Source organism: Chaetodon auriga, chromosome 20 (genome assembly GCF_051107435.1).
Source record: "Chaetodon auriga isolate fChaAug3 chromosome 20, fChaAug3.hap1, whole genome shotgun sequence".
NCBI lineage: Eukaryota > Metazoa > Chordata > Actinopteri > Chaetodontiformes > Chaetodontidae > Chaetodon > Chaetodon auriga.
In genome coordinates, this window is record NC_135093.1 from 6,911,048 (window position 1) to 6,926,792 (window position 15,745).

Here is a 15,745-nt window from a genome sequence, read left to right on the forward strand (position 1 = left end):
CGGTCAGGGGTTATTACAGGGAGTGCACATCTATAATAATCAGTCTAATCCTGCTCTTGTGTTGATATCGTACACCACCGTGTGTATGCACTGATGAACTGTAACAGTGAGACGCGTTTGGTTGTGTTGGGTCGGCCTCCAGCACATTGAACCTGAAACCAAACGGTGAGGTTAAAGTGCTTGATGTTCAGGGTTTAGCAATGTGCAATAGGGTTGGGAAGTATGATATCGTGCAACAGTTGAAATATGTCCACCGGTAGAGATTTGGTAATACCGATTCCACCGCGGGCGCTAACCCTTAAGCCATATTTGCACACAGTCATTCACAGTGTATGCACTGCTACACTGTGAGTGGGTGGGCGCAGTGATAACAGCGCACAAAGTATAGCTGTTCGTGCTCCTCTCTGCTCGCCTGTGTATTGCTTTCCAGTCTTTCGCTCTTATTGCAAACAGTCGTCATTACGGATGAGCATTTCCAGCTACGTGAGAATGTCCAGACCTGATTCTGCTGACGTTGTCCGGAGTTCGTCGGAGAAAACAACTTTAGTGTCTCTGCTATATATTTGGGATGGCAGTGTGATGCAGCGATCCAGCTACCTCTGAAGGTCGCACAGTGTGAGCAGCAGGACTGCTAACCGTGTCTATTGCATCTCTCTCGTTCCCATTTGGAACCGTAAAGCGTTGCCTCATGTGGGACAGTTGCTTTTGTTTGTAAGGAGGCTCCAGATAAAAGAAGAAAATACTCAAATGTGATGAATTTCTTAAGTGAATTTACAGAACAATCACTCCATAATGACACCATTGCTATGATAAATGGAGTTGGAGTGAGATCAAGCACGCTCCATTATTTCAACTTTCATTCCTGCGTGTTTTAGGTGTTGTTCTGCTTTATTGTCCTAAAGTTCGGGGACTGTCTATTAAAATCACTTTGATTGCGCCCTCTGCTCCTTCAAATTAAAAGATGAAAGTGAGCACTTTCACCACACAGCTGAATTTCCAACCTAATGTTCTGGAGTGCAAATGCATTTTCTTTCTGCGCTCTATGAGTCAGTAATGACTGCTGTTAAAGGCCACCGTTCACCTCCAGATTCTTCAAGGCTTATCTGCGCGCGGTCCTTCTGTCATGTGTCTCCAGTTTCCAGAGAACCTGGTAAATGTTACATGAACTATCTGCTGCTCCATCTCCACTCGGCCTCTGTATTGTTTGTGTCCCCGGGGAAATATGGCCGGGAAAATCTATTTTTCCACTGCAGTAGTTTTTTTCTCCTTAAAAAAAAAAAAAAAAAAAACAAGTGAAAGAAAAAGTGCTGTGGAGCCCCATCCCCTCTCGCCCCGCCGCCCCTCCCTCGCCGTTTTCTCATGGTTGATCTTTCCAAACCATCGGTTGCGTTCACAGAGGGATTAATGGTTTCTGTGAAGCCAGCCAACCCGCGGAGGGAACGGAGCCTTCGAGCGAATGAGGAACAGCTGGTCTCCCCCTGCTTGTGACAGCTTGAGTGTTCGAGTGTGTGTTTGTGTGCGTGCGCGGTGGTAGCAGCTGACCTCTGCACAGGGTCAGAAGTGCCCTCGCTGGTCTGGAAGTGGGCCTTAAATCTTAGGTTTTGTCCCATCTTCTGCCCTGCTGCTCATTCTGCTAAATGTTCATTAATAGACAGTGAGACCGAGAGTGTGTGTGTGTCCGAGAGTGTGTGAGAGTTTTTTCCAGCTCATTTATGAGCCATGTCAGGGACAAATTTCCATCGGTTTGCGAGGGTCAATAAAGTTTTTCTAAATTTCTGAACACACACGTTTCCTAAGAACTGATGTGTTGGCAGATTAAGGATCTGACTTTGTTAACCTTTTTTTTTTTTTTTTTTTTTTTTTTAATCTGAAACACAGTCTCAGCTTTTCGTTCAGGCGCTTTTGTGTGCTTATTCGAAGATTGAATGGGTCCTAAATTAGATTTGAGATGCCCGGAAAAATGCACTGAAGAAGTCATGAACTGAAGCTGAAGGAAGACGCCGCGTTAATTTTCTTAGAAACATATTTCAGTATTTCAGGTTGCGCAGGGATCACCGGAGGTCAGCTGATTGGCCTTCGGTGGCCCCTGCTTGCTCCTCCGCAGGCCTAAAGGTCACCGCTAAGCGCTAACGGGCAGACGAGGAGTTGCGATTGTGTGTGTGTTAATGTGCGTGCGCGCTCATCTTCTGATGCTATGATTGGCGAGAAGGGTCTTCCTGCTATTTTTGGAGGCTGCATTGTCACGTTTATTCTACCGGTCTCCTTATCCCGTGGCTGGTTTGTTTACAGGATAGCAACGACGTGTGCTCGGCCGCTCAGCGCTGTAAGAATGGCAGCACTTTGATATAATCTCCCCAATTATCTGTCGTCAATTCTGCCGTATATTATTCCTCTCTGCGCGGCAGCCGAGGAGGAGATTGGCTTTGTGCGCGTCGAACGGCAACAGCTGCATCCACTAAAACAGACAACTACCTCTGCACACCTCCCCAGTCCTCCTTTTTTTTTTTTTTGTCTTCCTCCCCCTTTTTCTCTCTCACTCAGTGGTGGGCAGGTCACCCTGAATTATTCATCAGTGTGAAATGAAAAAGCTCATGGATATTGAATATCCCCTCTGAAGTGGTGGCCAACCTTGTGTTTTTTTTTTTTTTCCTCTCTTCTTCCTTTTTTTTTTTTTTGCAGCTGAAAAAAAAAAAGAGTAGAGAGCGGCAGATCTCATTGCCAGGGTATTTCAAAGGTTAACCGATTGCTTTACCTCGTGCACATATTTACTTTCTTCATGGTCTGTGGCCGGCGAGGAGGGGCGGGGGGACGGGGAGGATAAAGAAAAAGATTGAGGAGTAGAGGAGATGAAAAGAATAGGAATATAAAGGTAGGACGGTAATCCTTCCTCTCAGCGCCACGGTGGGCCACCTTGTTGTGTCGCTGCACCTGATTCTCTCACCTTTCCTGTCACGTGTTGTGAGGCCTGTTCCTTCCTGGAACGAGCGCGACAGTGGTCGGTTGTGGTCGTCCCGATCGACCGGTTGTCATTCGTTTCCCTTGCGGCCAACTGTGTTCCTCCATTGTCCTCCTGCCCAGTCTTTTGTCCTGCGGTTTGATCTGCGGCCCGCGCTGCAAATCAATGCTACTGGTTGCCATTCATTCAGCTCAGCAGCCAGCGAACGCAGCAGGGACTCTCAGAACATCTCCCATGTGAGAACATATAAAATGGGCAGGGATGATAAGGGGGGGGGGGGGCTTCAAGCTTCAGAGCTCTGTTGTTTTTAACATCTTTAGGATATTTTAGTCACATCAGAATATTTTTGTGTCCACCATTAGCTGGCATTAGTGTCTTTATTTGTCTAACAAGCAAGCTGAATGTTGTTTCCCTGAAGGACAAAGACTTAAAAGAGCCTCTGCCATCCCAGAGAGCAGATGCTAAGATAATGAATAAATAAAATAAATAAAAACAAGTCAAGGGGCGAGCCCTTCCTCCCCTGTTTTGTATGCCGTACATGCTAATAGGACACGGAGTGTTTTATTCGTTCAATACCATCCGAGAGAACAGTGCAGCATTAAGCCTGCATCGCTCTCGTTGGCTATTATGCTGCTACTACCCTGAACCCTTTCAGTCATTACAGTCCATTTTCCTCCATTCCCAATTTCTACTGCAGCATAAACAATTACTCAGGAATCCTTTTAAGAGTATTCCCAAGCCGTACAAAGACCAAATGTGCCTGCAGGAAGCAGCCAGGGGTTTAACTGGCTAACCTTTCCCAAAAGTATTCTAAACAGAGTCGTAATGACTGACAATTGGAGAGGGGAAAGCTATTTTATTTTCCTATGAATAAAACCAGTCAAATAATTTGTCTTCCAGGAAACGCTTTTGAGGCTGTGCATTCGATTTTCGCTTATTTGAGAACATCCTGTTTCTCGCAGGTAATTGCACTTTAGCCTAAGTGAAACGCATCAGCTGACGGCATACAGGAAGTGGGGCAGCGTCGGTGTAGCGAGGAGGTGTCAGGTGTTCCAGGTGTCATATCGTGTGAGCCAAACGCCAAACTCCAGTTACAGTGGGTCTGGGGGATACGGTGGGTGGCGGTGACGGGGTCTGCTCTGCCAGAGGAAGTGTGAAATATCATCTGCCATGGTGGAGGGAGGTGAGTAGGTGGGTGGGAGTTTCTCTCCAGAGGGTGCAGGAGATGAAGCGAGGGGGGTTATGATGATGAAAATGGCTGTAACTCTTCAGCAAAGTGAGCTTTAAAAGGCTGTAAGTGGACACCTCTTAGTATCTGATGGCTGACTCCTGGTTGACAGGACCCCACGACCCTGGTGTATTTATCGTAATGGAGCACAGCTGGGCCACGGCTTCTATGGGTTAATAGCCATGTGACAGCTTTGGCAGAAGGGGGGGGGGGGCGTGAGGTATTGTGTGTGTGTGTTTGCATGCATTTTATTTACTCGTGCACTCTGCAGAGTGGCATGCAGGGGCCACACTCAGGAGGGTGGGACTCGCTGCTGCGTCTCCACTCTCTCTGCCAGGCCAGATGGCTCCTGTCACTGAGAGAGGAGGTGGAGCGATGGGAGGAAAAGGGGGAAGGAGGGGAGCTCTGAGTCGCCCTTAACAGCGCCAGAGTGGCCCGTCCCCAGAGCCACCACATCTGGAGACCACCTGCAGTTGGCTCACCCCGCTTCCTCTGTCCTCGTCCCTTTCCCTCTCGCGTACGCTTACTTTCTCACTTTGTTTTTCCAGATGGGGAGGGGGGGGTGGCGGCGGTGGCAGCGGGCTGTTCGGTCAGGCTGTGATTTGTGCCCAAATTTCAGTAACTTTAGTGCATCTCTGCTCTGAGCAGAGCAGGAGGAGGAGCAGGAGGGAGTGAGTGAAGGAGGGCTGGGAGGAGGAGGAGGCGGTGGCGGCGGCGGTGGCAGTGTGAAAGCGTAGCAAAATATCATTTTATTTTATGACTGCACCAGCCTCCGAGAGTTGTGGGTTTTGTATTTGTAATATTTCTTTTTTTATTCCTCCCCAAGTAAAAAGGCAGAGTGAGAATGTTCGCTTTTCTTCCCTTCACTGTTGCTGCAACTGATCCAGAGGCCACATGGGGGCTGTTCCTGCATGGAAAATAAAGCCTGCTTGCCCTCCTTGGCTCCCCCCAAATAAAATACACTCATTTGCATTCCCATGCTGTAATTTTAGCCCTCCTCTCCCTCTCTTTCTCTTTCACTATCTCTCTGTCCCTCATCCCTACATCTTTTCAGCCCCGGTCTTTGCGGTTCCGCAGGGATTGGAACGTGGGAGGGGAAGAGAGGAGGGGAGGCAGAGAAAACAAAAGCAGAGAGGCAGTGTTGACTCAGGGTTGTTATCTGGACCGCTGTTGAGGGGGTGGGGGCTCTTGTGTGTATGTTTGTGTGTCTGCCTACATGCCTGGGGGGGGTTATTTACCCTGGCTGCTGCTGCCACGGCAGGTGCCTCTCAGTGGATAAACCTGGGCCTCCTAAATAAATATTCACCGTGGGGAAATTAGACTTGCGTCACCAAAAAAACACATTACTGCTGCTCTCTTTTCCTCCCTCGCGTCGCACCAAGAATGTCGAGTCCACTGAAGATCAGCCATCTTTCCTCCCAAATCCCAAAAAGAAGTGTCACTGAGCAGAAAGGACAAAGAAAATCTCTTGTGGGCTTGTGGATGTTTTTCACGGAGCAGAAAGATAAACCCGCTATCAGAGCGTATCTGTGCTGTACAGTGATGTGTCTTCATGTTCGGAGCAACGACTCTCCTGATATTTTTGGTTGGATGCGCTCGCAGCTTGTTTCCTCTGAGGTTTAAGCTCTTAAACTAAGTTGTTGAGCAAACAGACATGACCTCGGGCTAAGATGATATTGCATTATTCATTCACTGTGCATGAAATGCGGGGTGGGTTGGGAGTGGAAGCGGTGCCCAGTTTGCATGTCGGCGTCAAGTTGATTTGCAGTGGTCAGTGTCGGTAACCTTGCTGGGTTTTCGTCTTGTTCGGCCTCCGCTCGTTGCATAAGCGTCTCTGGGGCTGGAGCGAGAAAGTAAACCCAAAAAGAGGAGCCTCCTATCTGCCCAGATGTTTGGAAGTCAACGTACCTTGTTGCTAGTTCATTTCAGACCTCGATTAGTTCTCTAGCTTTCAGCAAGCAGCAGCCGATTTCACGCGTCCCACATGCGAGTGTGCACCTGGCTTTCCGTTTAGCTCAAACTTGCAGAGTATGCCTTGTAGTCTGGACCAGATCAAGGCCAGATCTCATTTACACCCCAAACAAACTGCTCCTGGATCTGTTTGAGAGTGGACAGAGACCACTTCCTTCAAAGGGTCCTGGTGTGATTGTGCAGAGTACAGTGTGTGTTCAGATCTGCCCAAATCCAACAAAACATGCTCTAAGTGTACGTTTGATTTTTATTAGTATACCTGTAAGAATAAGCAAGAGTTGGTTCACACTCAATACGATAAATACACGTTTTCTCACGTCTAATTGTGGGTTGCTGTGCAATTATTTGTGGTTTTATTTGCACAGGTTTTGAGATATTCGCTTTTAAACATTCGGCCTTCATCCCAGCACTATGGAGGTGAATGGATTTTCTTTAGTGCTCCTCATTACTCCACGTAAGACACAGTCAACAGTTTCCATAGGCTAAAAGATACCATTTAAAACTTGAGCAAGTCAAGAAATGAGTGTACATTAGCACATAAGACAGTACATGCTCCTCCTCAAGATGTTCAATCTACAACAAGTCAAAACACTAGCAACACAACACAAGATGAAGATAAGAGAAAAACAAGAAACCAAGAAAAAAGTAGCGTAAAAGCTGGCGAAGGTACAGCTGCTCTCGAGCTGAACCCCCTGCTGCTCCGAGTCCAGCATCTGAAATGGACCCCTGAACCTCTGGTCATGATGCGGTCAGCTGAAGCCTCGTCTCCAAGCGGCAGGTTGGCTCATTCTACCATTCGCTTTCTTAAAATCCCTTTAAGTGCTTTAGGGGGATTTAACAGGCCTCTACATCCAGCGTCCTCTCAGCAGCCAAGTTCCAGCGCTTACAGGAAAAGGGCGCTTACAGTATAATTAGGCTGGTTAAAGAAGAGGGCTCCCTCTCAGTGCTAAATCCACACAGGCTGTAAAGAGGTTCGGGCCATTTGTCGGGTCTTCCAGAGCGTGACCGCTGCTCTTGATGTCTCACTGTGCTAAAGGTCAGGGCTATGAGGAGTCATGCAGCAGGGGGGAGATGGGAGCGTAGACTCCGAGCTCTGACTTCTTTAACGCTGCATTTGAAATCAAAAATGTATTATTACGCTTCGGAAGGGAAAACGCATCGAAGGGAAAGCGCGCCGCGGCTCGTTCGCCTCTAAACTTTGATTTGCAGTTGCGTTTGTGCTTTTTTAAATATACAGATTTTTCGATAGGAGCAGAATGGCTTCGACAGGTTTTACGTCCTCGTGCATCAAAGCGAGCAAAAAAAACAGTACTGCTCCATTGTCATTAAATAGGAAATGAAAATTAAACAGGAGAAAATAGAGCAGACTATAAATAAAAAAAAAACTTCCAAGTTAAAAAAAATAAGACATTGATGAACTGCTTGCATTGCAAATCGTCCTTTTAAGACATTTTCATTGCACTGAATATTTAAAATCTGCTTTTCTGCCTTTTTTTTTACATTTAAATAAACTCTTTTTAGGGAGAACCTCAAAGCAATAAAGGAATAATGAGCTTTAAGTATTGATTAGTTTTATACGAGGTCATAAAAGCATGTGTGAGTTTGTGCATCAGGTTGTGTGGTAATAACTGGGTGTGCGTGCAGGCACAAATGCACTAAGGTGTGGTTGTGGCTTCGCTTTATGGCAACAGAGGCTGATGGGTGAACAGATGTAGCCTTCAGTACTGGTTTAGACCCAAGTCTGGCTGCTCTACATCTGAAAGAGGAAGTGTGTGTTTGCGTGTGTGTGTGGGGGGGGGGCCTGCTGTGCCAATCTGTTCTCATTAGCGTTTACTCGCCCCCTCCAAACATGTAACGACATGCACGTCAACTGCTGGAGTCAGGAGCGTATAGCTGCGTGTTCGCACCAGGCCTGTGGCTGCACGCAGCCCACGCCAGCTCCGGCCCGGCTCCCTAATCCACCGAGACCTGCATCTTTCTGGATTGTCAGTCACCGCACATGAGATATTTGAAAGATTTCACATTTTGCCTTCGGATCCCTGCCAAATTTCCGCAAAAAAAAAAAGGAGTCGAACCTGAAGAACGCGGCAGTTTCGAGCATAAAAGCCTTTTGTAAGCCAAAGATAAATAAGAGTCAAGCCTCAATTTCAAACTTGTCTTTTCAGGCAGCACTGGCTTAATTGCGCTCAACACACTCTTTAGATTTAAAAAGTTTGTAACCCTCTCTTATCTGATACCCAGAACTAATCATTTCGTTTATGGAGATTACTGACAGTTGTACATGGCGGTCTAATAAGCACTGAGGTTACTGTCGCAACTAGATTTGGGTGAAAAGAAGATTTTTACTCTCACTGGAACATTTTTGCATTATTTGCTCATCAGTAAGTTGAAATTTAGTACAAAATAACAGCAAAATGCTCACAAATCTGATCAGATTTATTGAAAAACCGTTCAAAGCAATCACAAACACAAACCTGGAGCTCCGGGAGGGACTGAACCTCGACCGAGCAGCGGCGCTCAGATACAGTCTTTAACTGCTTACGCTGGAGCTCAATACTGTTTGACCCTTTGACCTGTGGAGTTGGCACTCATCAGTGGCCATTCACAAAATCTCTGCTGTTCTTTGATTCGCCCTCTGCTTCTTCTTCTTCTCCTTAAAATATCCCCAACCTCGCCGAATGGCTCTGTCTTTTGAGAAGCTGTGATCTGCCACGTTCCATATTAACATATTGCTGTCAGTCAGGGCCCCCCTCCGCCTGCACATCCTCTAATGTTATTGAAGAGAGAAAGATCAGAGGGGCAGGCGTATCCCCACACTCCATCAGAAGTGTGTGTGTGTGTGTGTGTGTGTGTGTCTGGCCGGCTGGCAGGAAGTGGGGGCTGCTGCCTTTGATGGCCACACTCCCTCAGATGTGTCATTGCTACAGACGGCGGCTCGCCTGACATGCCGCGTCTCTGCTCGTTGGGCTTTCGCCGCTGAGAAACAACAGCCCTTAAACGCACACATAAAAACACACTCAGAGTGGATACACACAATTATTCTGCACAAACAAAAAAAAAAAAAAAAAAAAAAAGTGTCTTCACACCAGGACGGACACATCCACCCACCCCCTCGACCAAAGCTGCACGGGCCGTTCCACCTTTCCACTTTACTGTCAGTGATAATCGGTTGTGGCGTGTGACCATGCCGGGCTCTTTGTCTATTGGTCGCGCCTGTCATGCAGCCGGTGAGGTGTGTGCGCACGTGCGTGTGCGGACGTGCACGTGCGCCGCCGTGCTCCGGCCGCGCTGCAGAATTGCAGGGAGGCTCCGGTTACATTGTTATTCTAAACAGGGTGTTTTCAGCTGCTCGTCCTCGCAGTCATTCAGCGGAGCGATCTGTCAGTTCGCTCCCCTCCCTCCTCTTCCCCCCAGGGACCAAACTGTGAACTTAACACACTCGGCTCTGATGACTTCCCTGATGGTGCGAAAAACAGCCAACTCTACAGCTGTAATGTTATTGCTGGAGTGGCTTGAATGTTGCATTGTTCTTCTGGCTTAAAGTGTGTGTGTGTGTGTGTGTGCACATGTGTGTTTCGGTGTGTGTGTTGCATATTCAGAGGCGAGGGAGGGGAGTGTGAGTGTGTATGTCACTATTCCAATCTCTTCCCGGTAACCCGCAAAATGCCAGGGTGGGGTGAGGGTGTGTTTCTGTGTGTTTCTATGTGAGAGTGTGTGTGGCGGTTGGGGTCGGTGGGGGGGTTGTTGAGGTCTAGATGAAAGTGGAAAAGCAGAGGAGGAAACCAAATAATCGGGAGGGTGAGGGAGGTGAGGCTGGGAGCAAACGAAAGCAAAAGACTGTGTGTGTTTGCATGTGTGTGTGTGTGTGAGAGAGAGAGAGCGAGAGAGAGGGGGAAAAAAAGGGGGCAGGCGTTCTTAAAACACTGTGGAGTCCAGATCAGAAATAAAACATAAAAAAGAGGAGAAGAAGGAGGAGGAGGAAGGAAAAAGGGAGGAGGGAGTGTGCTCGAGTGTGCGGATCCTATGAAGTGAACGCAGCCGGGGAGTAAATTGTGCGAGCCCAGAGAGCTCAGCTCTGCATGTTCGAGCTGGCACTTTTGATTTAGACAGATTTTTTTTTTTTTCCTGCCTCAAGATCTTTTTTTTTTCCGCCCCTCCTGGTTTATTATCAGCTAAGACAAAGGCAGGAGAAAAGAGCTAAAGAGAGAGAGACACAGTGAGGGAGAGACATAGGGAGACGCACAGTGAATAGATGTTGCGCAGCTGACAGCAGAGGAAGCGGCACAGAGAGTTTCCAGCCATCGCGCTCCCCGACCGCAGCCTTTTCTTCCTGGGAGATTAAAAACAAAAAGGACAAAAGCGTTCCACACCCCCACCCCACCGCACCCACCCCCTCCCCTGCCTTCTGCAACCCGCTACCATCCGATCACCAGCCTGCAGGTCGCTGTGTGTGTGTGTGTGCGCGCATAAGGACGCCGCGGGTGTATGGTGCTTTTCTCCCAGCCCTCAAAGGCATGGACTGAAGATGATGCAGCCGGGGGCTTAGTGAGAGCTCGCTCCGCAAAAACCCCTTCCCCTCGCCAACAGGGCCAGAGCAAGAGGAGCAACTCCGGGGGAGGGGGGAGGGGGGGTTGAAGGAGTAAAGGAGGAGGAGAAGAAGAGGAGGGGGTTTACCCTCCTTGGATTATTGCGGAGGGTCTTCCACTTCCCTTTTTTTTGTATTTTTTTGTGCCTTTTTTCCCTCCTCCGCTCGCCTCAACCATCTTCTGTTTTTGCTGCGATGCGTAGTTTTTAAGCCGAAGAATGTGGAGACAACATTTTCCAGGCAAGCAGCATGTTTCCTGTTTTCTTTTCTGGATGTCTAATAAAGTCTGGCATGTGGGAGGTGGGAGGGAGGTAGGTGGATGGGGAGCGGTGGGGGGGGGGGGGGAGCGAGGATAAGAGGAGGGGAGAAGAGTGAGTGAGTGTGGGTGTGTTGTGGAGTCGGTGAGGTAGGCGAGGAGTCCAGCAGTGTTGTCATTTTGAGGTCCGCCCGTCCTGCGCTGCTTTGCTCCGTGGTTTTCGCTTCCTCTGCGGTCTCGGGCTCCGAGCGCGCTCCGTAGCTCGGGGCAACGCCGAAGAATAAAAGAGCGGGAACAAGAGAGAGGGAGGGGAGGGGAGGGGAGGGGAGGGGAGGTCCGGCGTGGTTGTGCCATGGATGCTGTTGACACCCGCTTTTGTCCCGTGGTGGAGTGCGAGCCCGGCCCGCCCATGCGCACAGAGGGTACCATTTAAAACAGGCGTGCGCTCATTTTCTTGGCAGGGGATGGATTGGCGTGGCGGGCAGCCGGGTGGTGACAGGGGTGGGGCACTGGCAGCGCAGGACAAGTGGCCTTTGTGTGCTACTTTTCGGGAAGTGAAGGGAGGGAAGGGCAGGGAGGAGGCTGCCAACAAAGGGTGCTTATACCCACCCACCCCCCTTCACCCGCATCACCCACTCTCTTCAAAAACTACAACTCATGCAGTGACCTCGTGCTGTCACAGGCAGATGAAGGGATTGTGTGTGTGTGTGTGTGTGTGTAAGAGGGAGGAAAGTAGTAAATGAGTAATACAGCCTCAGTAAACCAGAAGTACAGACTCTGGCATGGTGCCATATGAGAAGGGAGGAAACTCCAGCAAGGAAAACAAAGTGTTGTGTGACCCAACGGCACATCTGTGCATTATGCCAAGCTTCTCCGTTACTCCACAGTCAAGCTGCTGGCAGCCCGCCAAGCTTGTGTGTGGGTTCCTTTTCATTTGTTGCCACTTCCATGCAAGTGCGTTCCTGTTGTGTCCGTGTTTTCACGCAGATTCCACTTTGCAACTTGTGCCTCCACAAGCACACACGATTGCACACGAGTAGGGTTCGGTAGCAGTTTTCGGGGCATGAATTTTGGACAGAGTGCTATTCTGAGTCGCTAAAGTTGCTCTAGCTTCCTTACTTGTGCACACCTTGAATCTGACAGGATGCTATAAGCTACTAGAGATAACTCACCACTTGCTCGACTGCAAAATCACAGTTTACTCACAAATACACAGCGATGCCAGCGGGTTTTTTCTTCTTTCTGTCTTTAACAAATTATCTTTGGCTGAGCACAGATGCCAAATTGCAGAGAGCACATTAGCCAGACAACAGCCAAGTTTCAGTTTGGCCTTTGAGCAAGTTACTTGGAGAATTATCATTGATTAGCTACAGCTGATAAAAATCAGCTGCCAGCGACATTTTCCGTTTCAGTTGGCAAAAATCTGCGTTCGGTGGCGATTTGTTCTGAGGAGCCTGCGACCTGAATGTTTTCTAGATTCCTCTTTGCTAATAAAAAGAGATCACAATTAGATTGGTTAGAGAATCAAGCCAACGTGGAACTGGATCCAAACCCTGCACACAGTGTGTCCACAGGCCACATACGAGAAGCCCACTCGGTGGGCTTGTCCCTCCGCCGCACGCGGCCTCTTCCTGTTTGCCTGGCTGCGTGCGTTAACCAGGGGATGTGGGTCATGTTTCAGCACGGTGCTGCTCACGGTGGCACAGTAAATGGCCGTAGCTGCTGGCGGTCAGCAGCAGCAGCAGCAGCCCCCACCCACCCATGCAGCCAAGAAGGAGCCACCTGCAGCAACAACAGCAGCGTGGGGTTGCTAGGTAACCGATGGCAGCAGATGATGATAGCGTGGAGGAGGGCTCGTCTGGTCTCCCATTACCACTAAAGTGACTTCTGTTGCTTTTTTCCTCGGCGTATTTTCCTGACCACAAAACAACTGCGTTTCCCTCTTCCCCTCTGGTCCCTCTTCCCCTCACAGAGGCAACATAACACCAGCGGCGGAGGCCAGCGGTAGGAAGAAACTCCCAGCTCCCTTCCCCACATAATGGAAACTCTGGCCTCATCTCCCGGTGCGCCGCTCGGCTGCGTCCTGCTGCCAGACTCTGACTAAGTGTTGCTGGCTCGGGAGCCGCAGCCTCCAGCCGGGGCCGAGCTCGGGTTCCACAAGTATTCGTCTACAGGAATGATTAGCGTTAAAGCACCGATGGCTGAGAGAGATCGAGCAAAAAAAACAAAGTCTGATCTCACAAATGCTAGTCATCTACGTCGAGTGGTTTCGAGCCTCCGCCTTTTCACCGGAGACCTAGATTTCCAAAATACTTCTCATTGTGACCCAGTTCTCATCTTTTGACGACTGTTGTGCGTTCTAATTGAGAAAAATGTTCTGTTTATAGACGGCTAACTGAGCTCGCCACCTTTTATTGCAGGGACTTGAAAAGATTTTAGTAACACATTATCTAGCAGCTATGGATGTAATTTCAAGGTCCATTTTCATCATCGTGAAAACCTTTTTTTTTTTTCTTTTAGCTTTCATGAAGTGGAGAGGATTCCTTTCTAAATTTTCGTGTGATGCTTTTAGGCCGCAGCTGTCACCAAAGAGTGATTCAAGGTGGTTCTTGCGTCATTACAGCTGAGGAGGCAGAGGTGTTTTGCCTTGTCATGGGGGGATGAATGAAGATCAGTGGGATGTGGCTGATGTGGGATGCGGATCTGACGAGTGACAACAGTTACTCAATTAATAGTTTAATTAAATAAGATCTCATCTGTGAAAAGCTTTTGGATTATCGATGGGATGAATCAAGTCCGGTTGCTTGTAACGGGGATTTCTTGAAAGGTTGTTTCGTCGCTGTGTTTTGACATTTTAAAATCCTTTAAGTTAATTATTAAGAAAAAAGAGCGTATCGATTAAAGGCCTTGACACACCGGGGGCATTTTTTTAGTTCGCACATCAATATATGTCTTCAAAGTATTTTCACAAAGAACGTGAATATTATTCAAATCTGCCGCGACTGTATTCTTTGCAGCCGTAGCAAATGCGCATCACGAATAGTTTCGATGCTAAATATTTGCATCGCTGCATCTGACAGTGAAGTACAGCACAGAGAAGACCCAGCAGGCGGCGTGTGTATGTGTGTGCGCACGTGTGTTACATGCATTTACTGCTTTGGCAGGTAAACCAACGACAGCAGCTACCTCCCTCAGCGAAAATGTTCTTGTCCCAAATCATCACACACACACTCTCACTGACACACACACACACACACACACACACATTCGCAGCCTGGCAACAGTTTAGCAACAAGCAGAGGAAGCGAGAACACAGAGGAAAGGAAATGAGGGGGATTAATTAATGGGGGAGGGAAATTAAGAGCACTCTGCCTCCTGCGGTTCTGACGTGACCCCCACCCCCCCACCCCCCAAACACTCCACAGCCCCCTACCCTCACTGTGCGCATTTGCTGACATTTGACGCACCGTATGTGAGTATATGTCCTCCTCTAGTCTCGGCTCGATCTGTGGCTCAGTTTGAATCTCCGGGTGTCTGTAGTCAGACAGCTCGCGGCTGCTGTAGACCAGGCGGCAGCACAGGAGCCTGCGGAGAACATGGCAGACCTCCTGAACACCCTGTTTTATTCCCGCACGTCGCAGCTGAACGAGCTGTTACGGCACTGTGGAAACAAGAGGTTGTTTGTCACAGTGGAGGTGAGTTTCCATGCGAAGCGACAGAGAACCTGTGTTTGATACTTAAAGGTGTGGGGAGAGTGTGACCCTGCAAGGAGTTAAATCCCAAATGAAATCAAAGAACCACAATATCATTTATTTACAATATTAATGCAGGTTTTTGGCTGTAATGCCATAACATTTTAAACTGCAACATGTTGCTCATTTAAACAGTCCATAGGAGTAGATGATGAATGTCACGGATGCATGAGAACTGAGTGTTTGCGGTATTGTACAGCTGACAGACCCACTGGTTCTGGTTAAGACTGGTTTGATGTACATGCTGTCAGTGTACCACAGTGGGAGTGTTGCCTGTCACCTCCCTGCTTCCCCTGCCCGAATACATCATCTCCTCTCCATCAAAATCAGCAGAGTGCGAATCAATCTGTCACACAGGAGGATGCACGTACACAAATACACACTCCGGCTCCGAGACAGACAGAGCGAGCGGGAAGGAAGGAAAATGATAGAAAAGGGGGAGATTGAATGATGGTTGGGGTGAAAGGATGACAGAGAAAGTGGGGGCAGTGATTACGAAGAGACAGCTGAGGAATGATGGCAGAGGTGGGGAAGGGATTTACGTGAAAACAGAGATAAAGGAAGGAGAAGCAGATATACATGGCGAGCAAACAGATACAGAGCTAGACGTCGGCAGAGAGGAGGAGCTGTCAGAAGATGCTATCGTACAGGGAGCGATGTGGGAAAATGCAGCTCTGCAGACGAAGTGGTGAAATGTAACGGTGAGAAGAGTCGGCGAGAGGCAGATTGAAAGAGTAAGAGATTGAAAGGTCAGAGAGAAACCCAGCTGATGATTCATGGAGTTCAGCCTGTCGAACTTTTGCCGGAGGGGTTCGGCGCTGCCTGCCAGCCTTTCCTCTCCCTGACCGCCTCACCCACGGCTCCTCTCACCTGCACACCCGCTGCTGTCTATAATCTGCATAAGCCAGTAACTAGTGGCTTAAATGAGGCAGGGGGGAGGTCACAGGTGTCGTGGGTCTTTTCTGCGAGTCAAGGACAGCCTTGCTCGCTGCGAACC

The 15,745-nt window shown here is 48.7% G+C and overlaps 1 protein-coding gene across 7 annotated transcripts in view; it reads left to right on the plus strand.

The window, feature by feature from the left end:
• The window catches only part of LOC143338812 (C-terminal-binding protein 2), a 92,808-nt gene that overhangs the window by 56,159 nt on the left and 20,904 nt on the right, over positions 1-15,745 (plus strand). Inside the window, exon 1 of one of the 7 annotated variants that reach the window (XM_076759565.1) lies at positions 9,839-10,980. The exons of 5 other annotated variants lie outside the window; for them this stretch is intronic. In XM_076759565.1, the coding sequence (XP_076615680.1) occupies positions 10,959-10,980 (22 nt within the window). In that variant the 5' untranslated portion in view covers positions 9,839-10,958. Of the gene's footprint in view, positions 1-9,838; positions 10,981-15,745 lie in introns of those variants that run through there. One more of the 7 variants, XM_076759567.1, reaches the window with a different exon arrangement.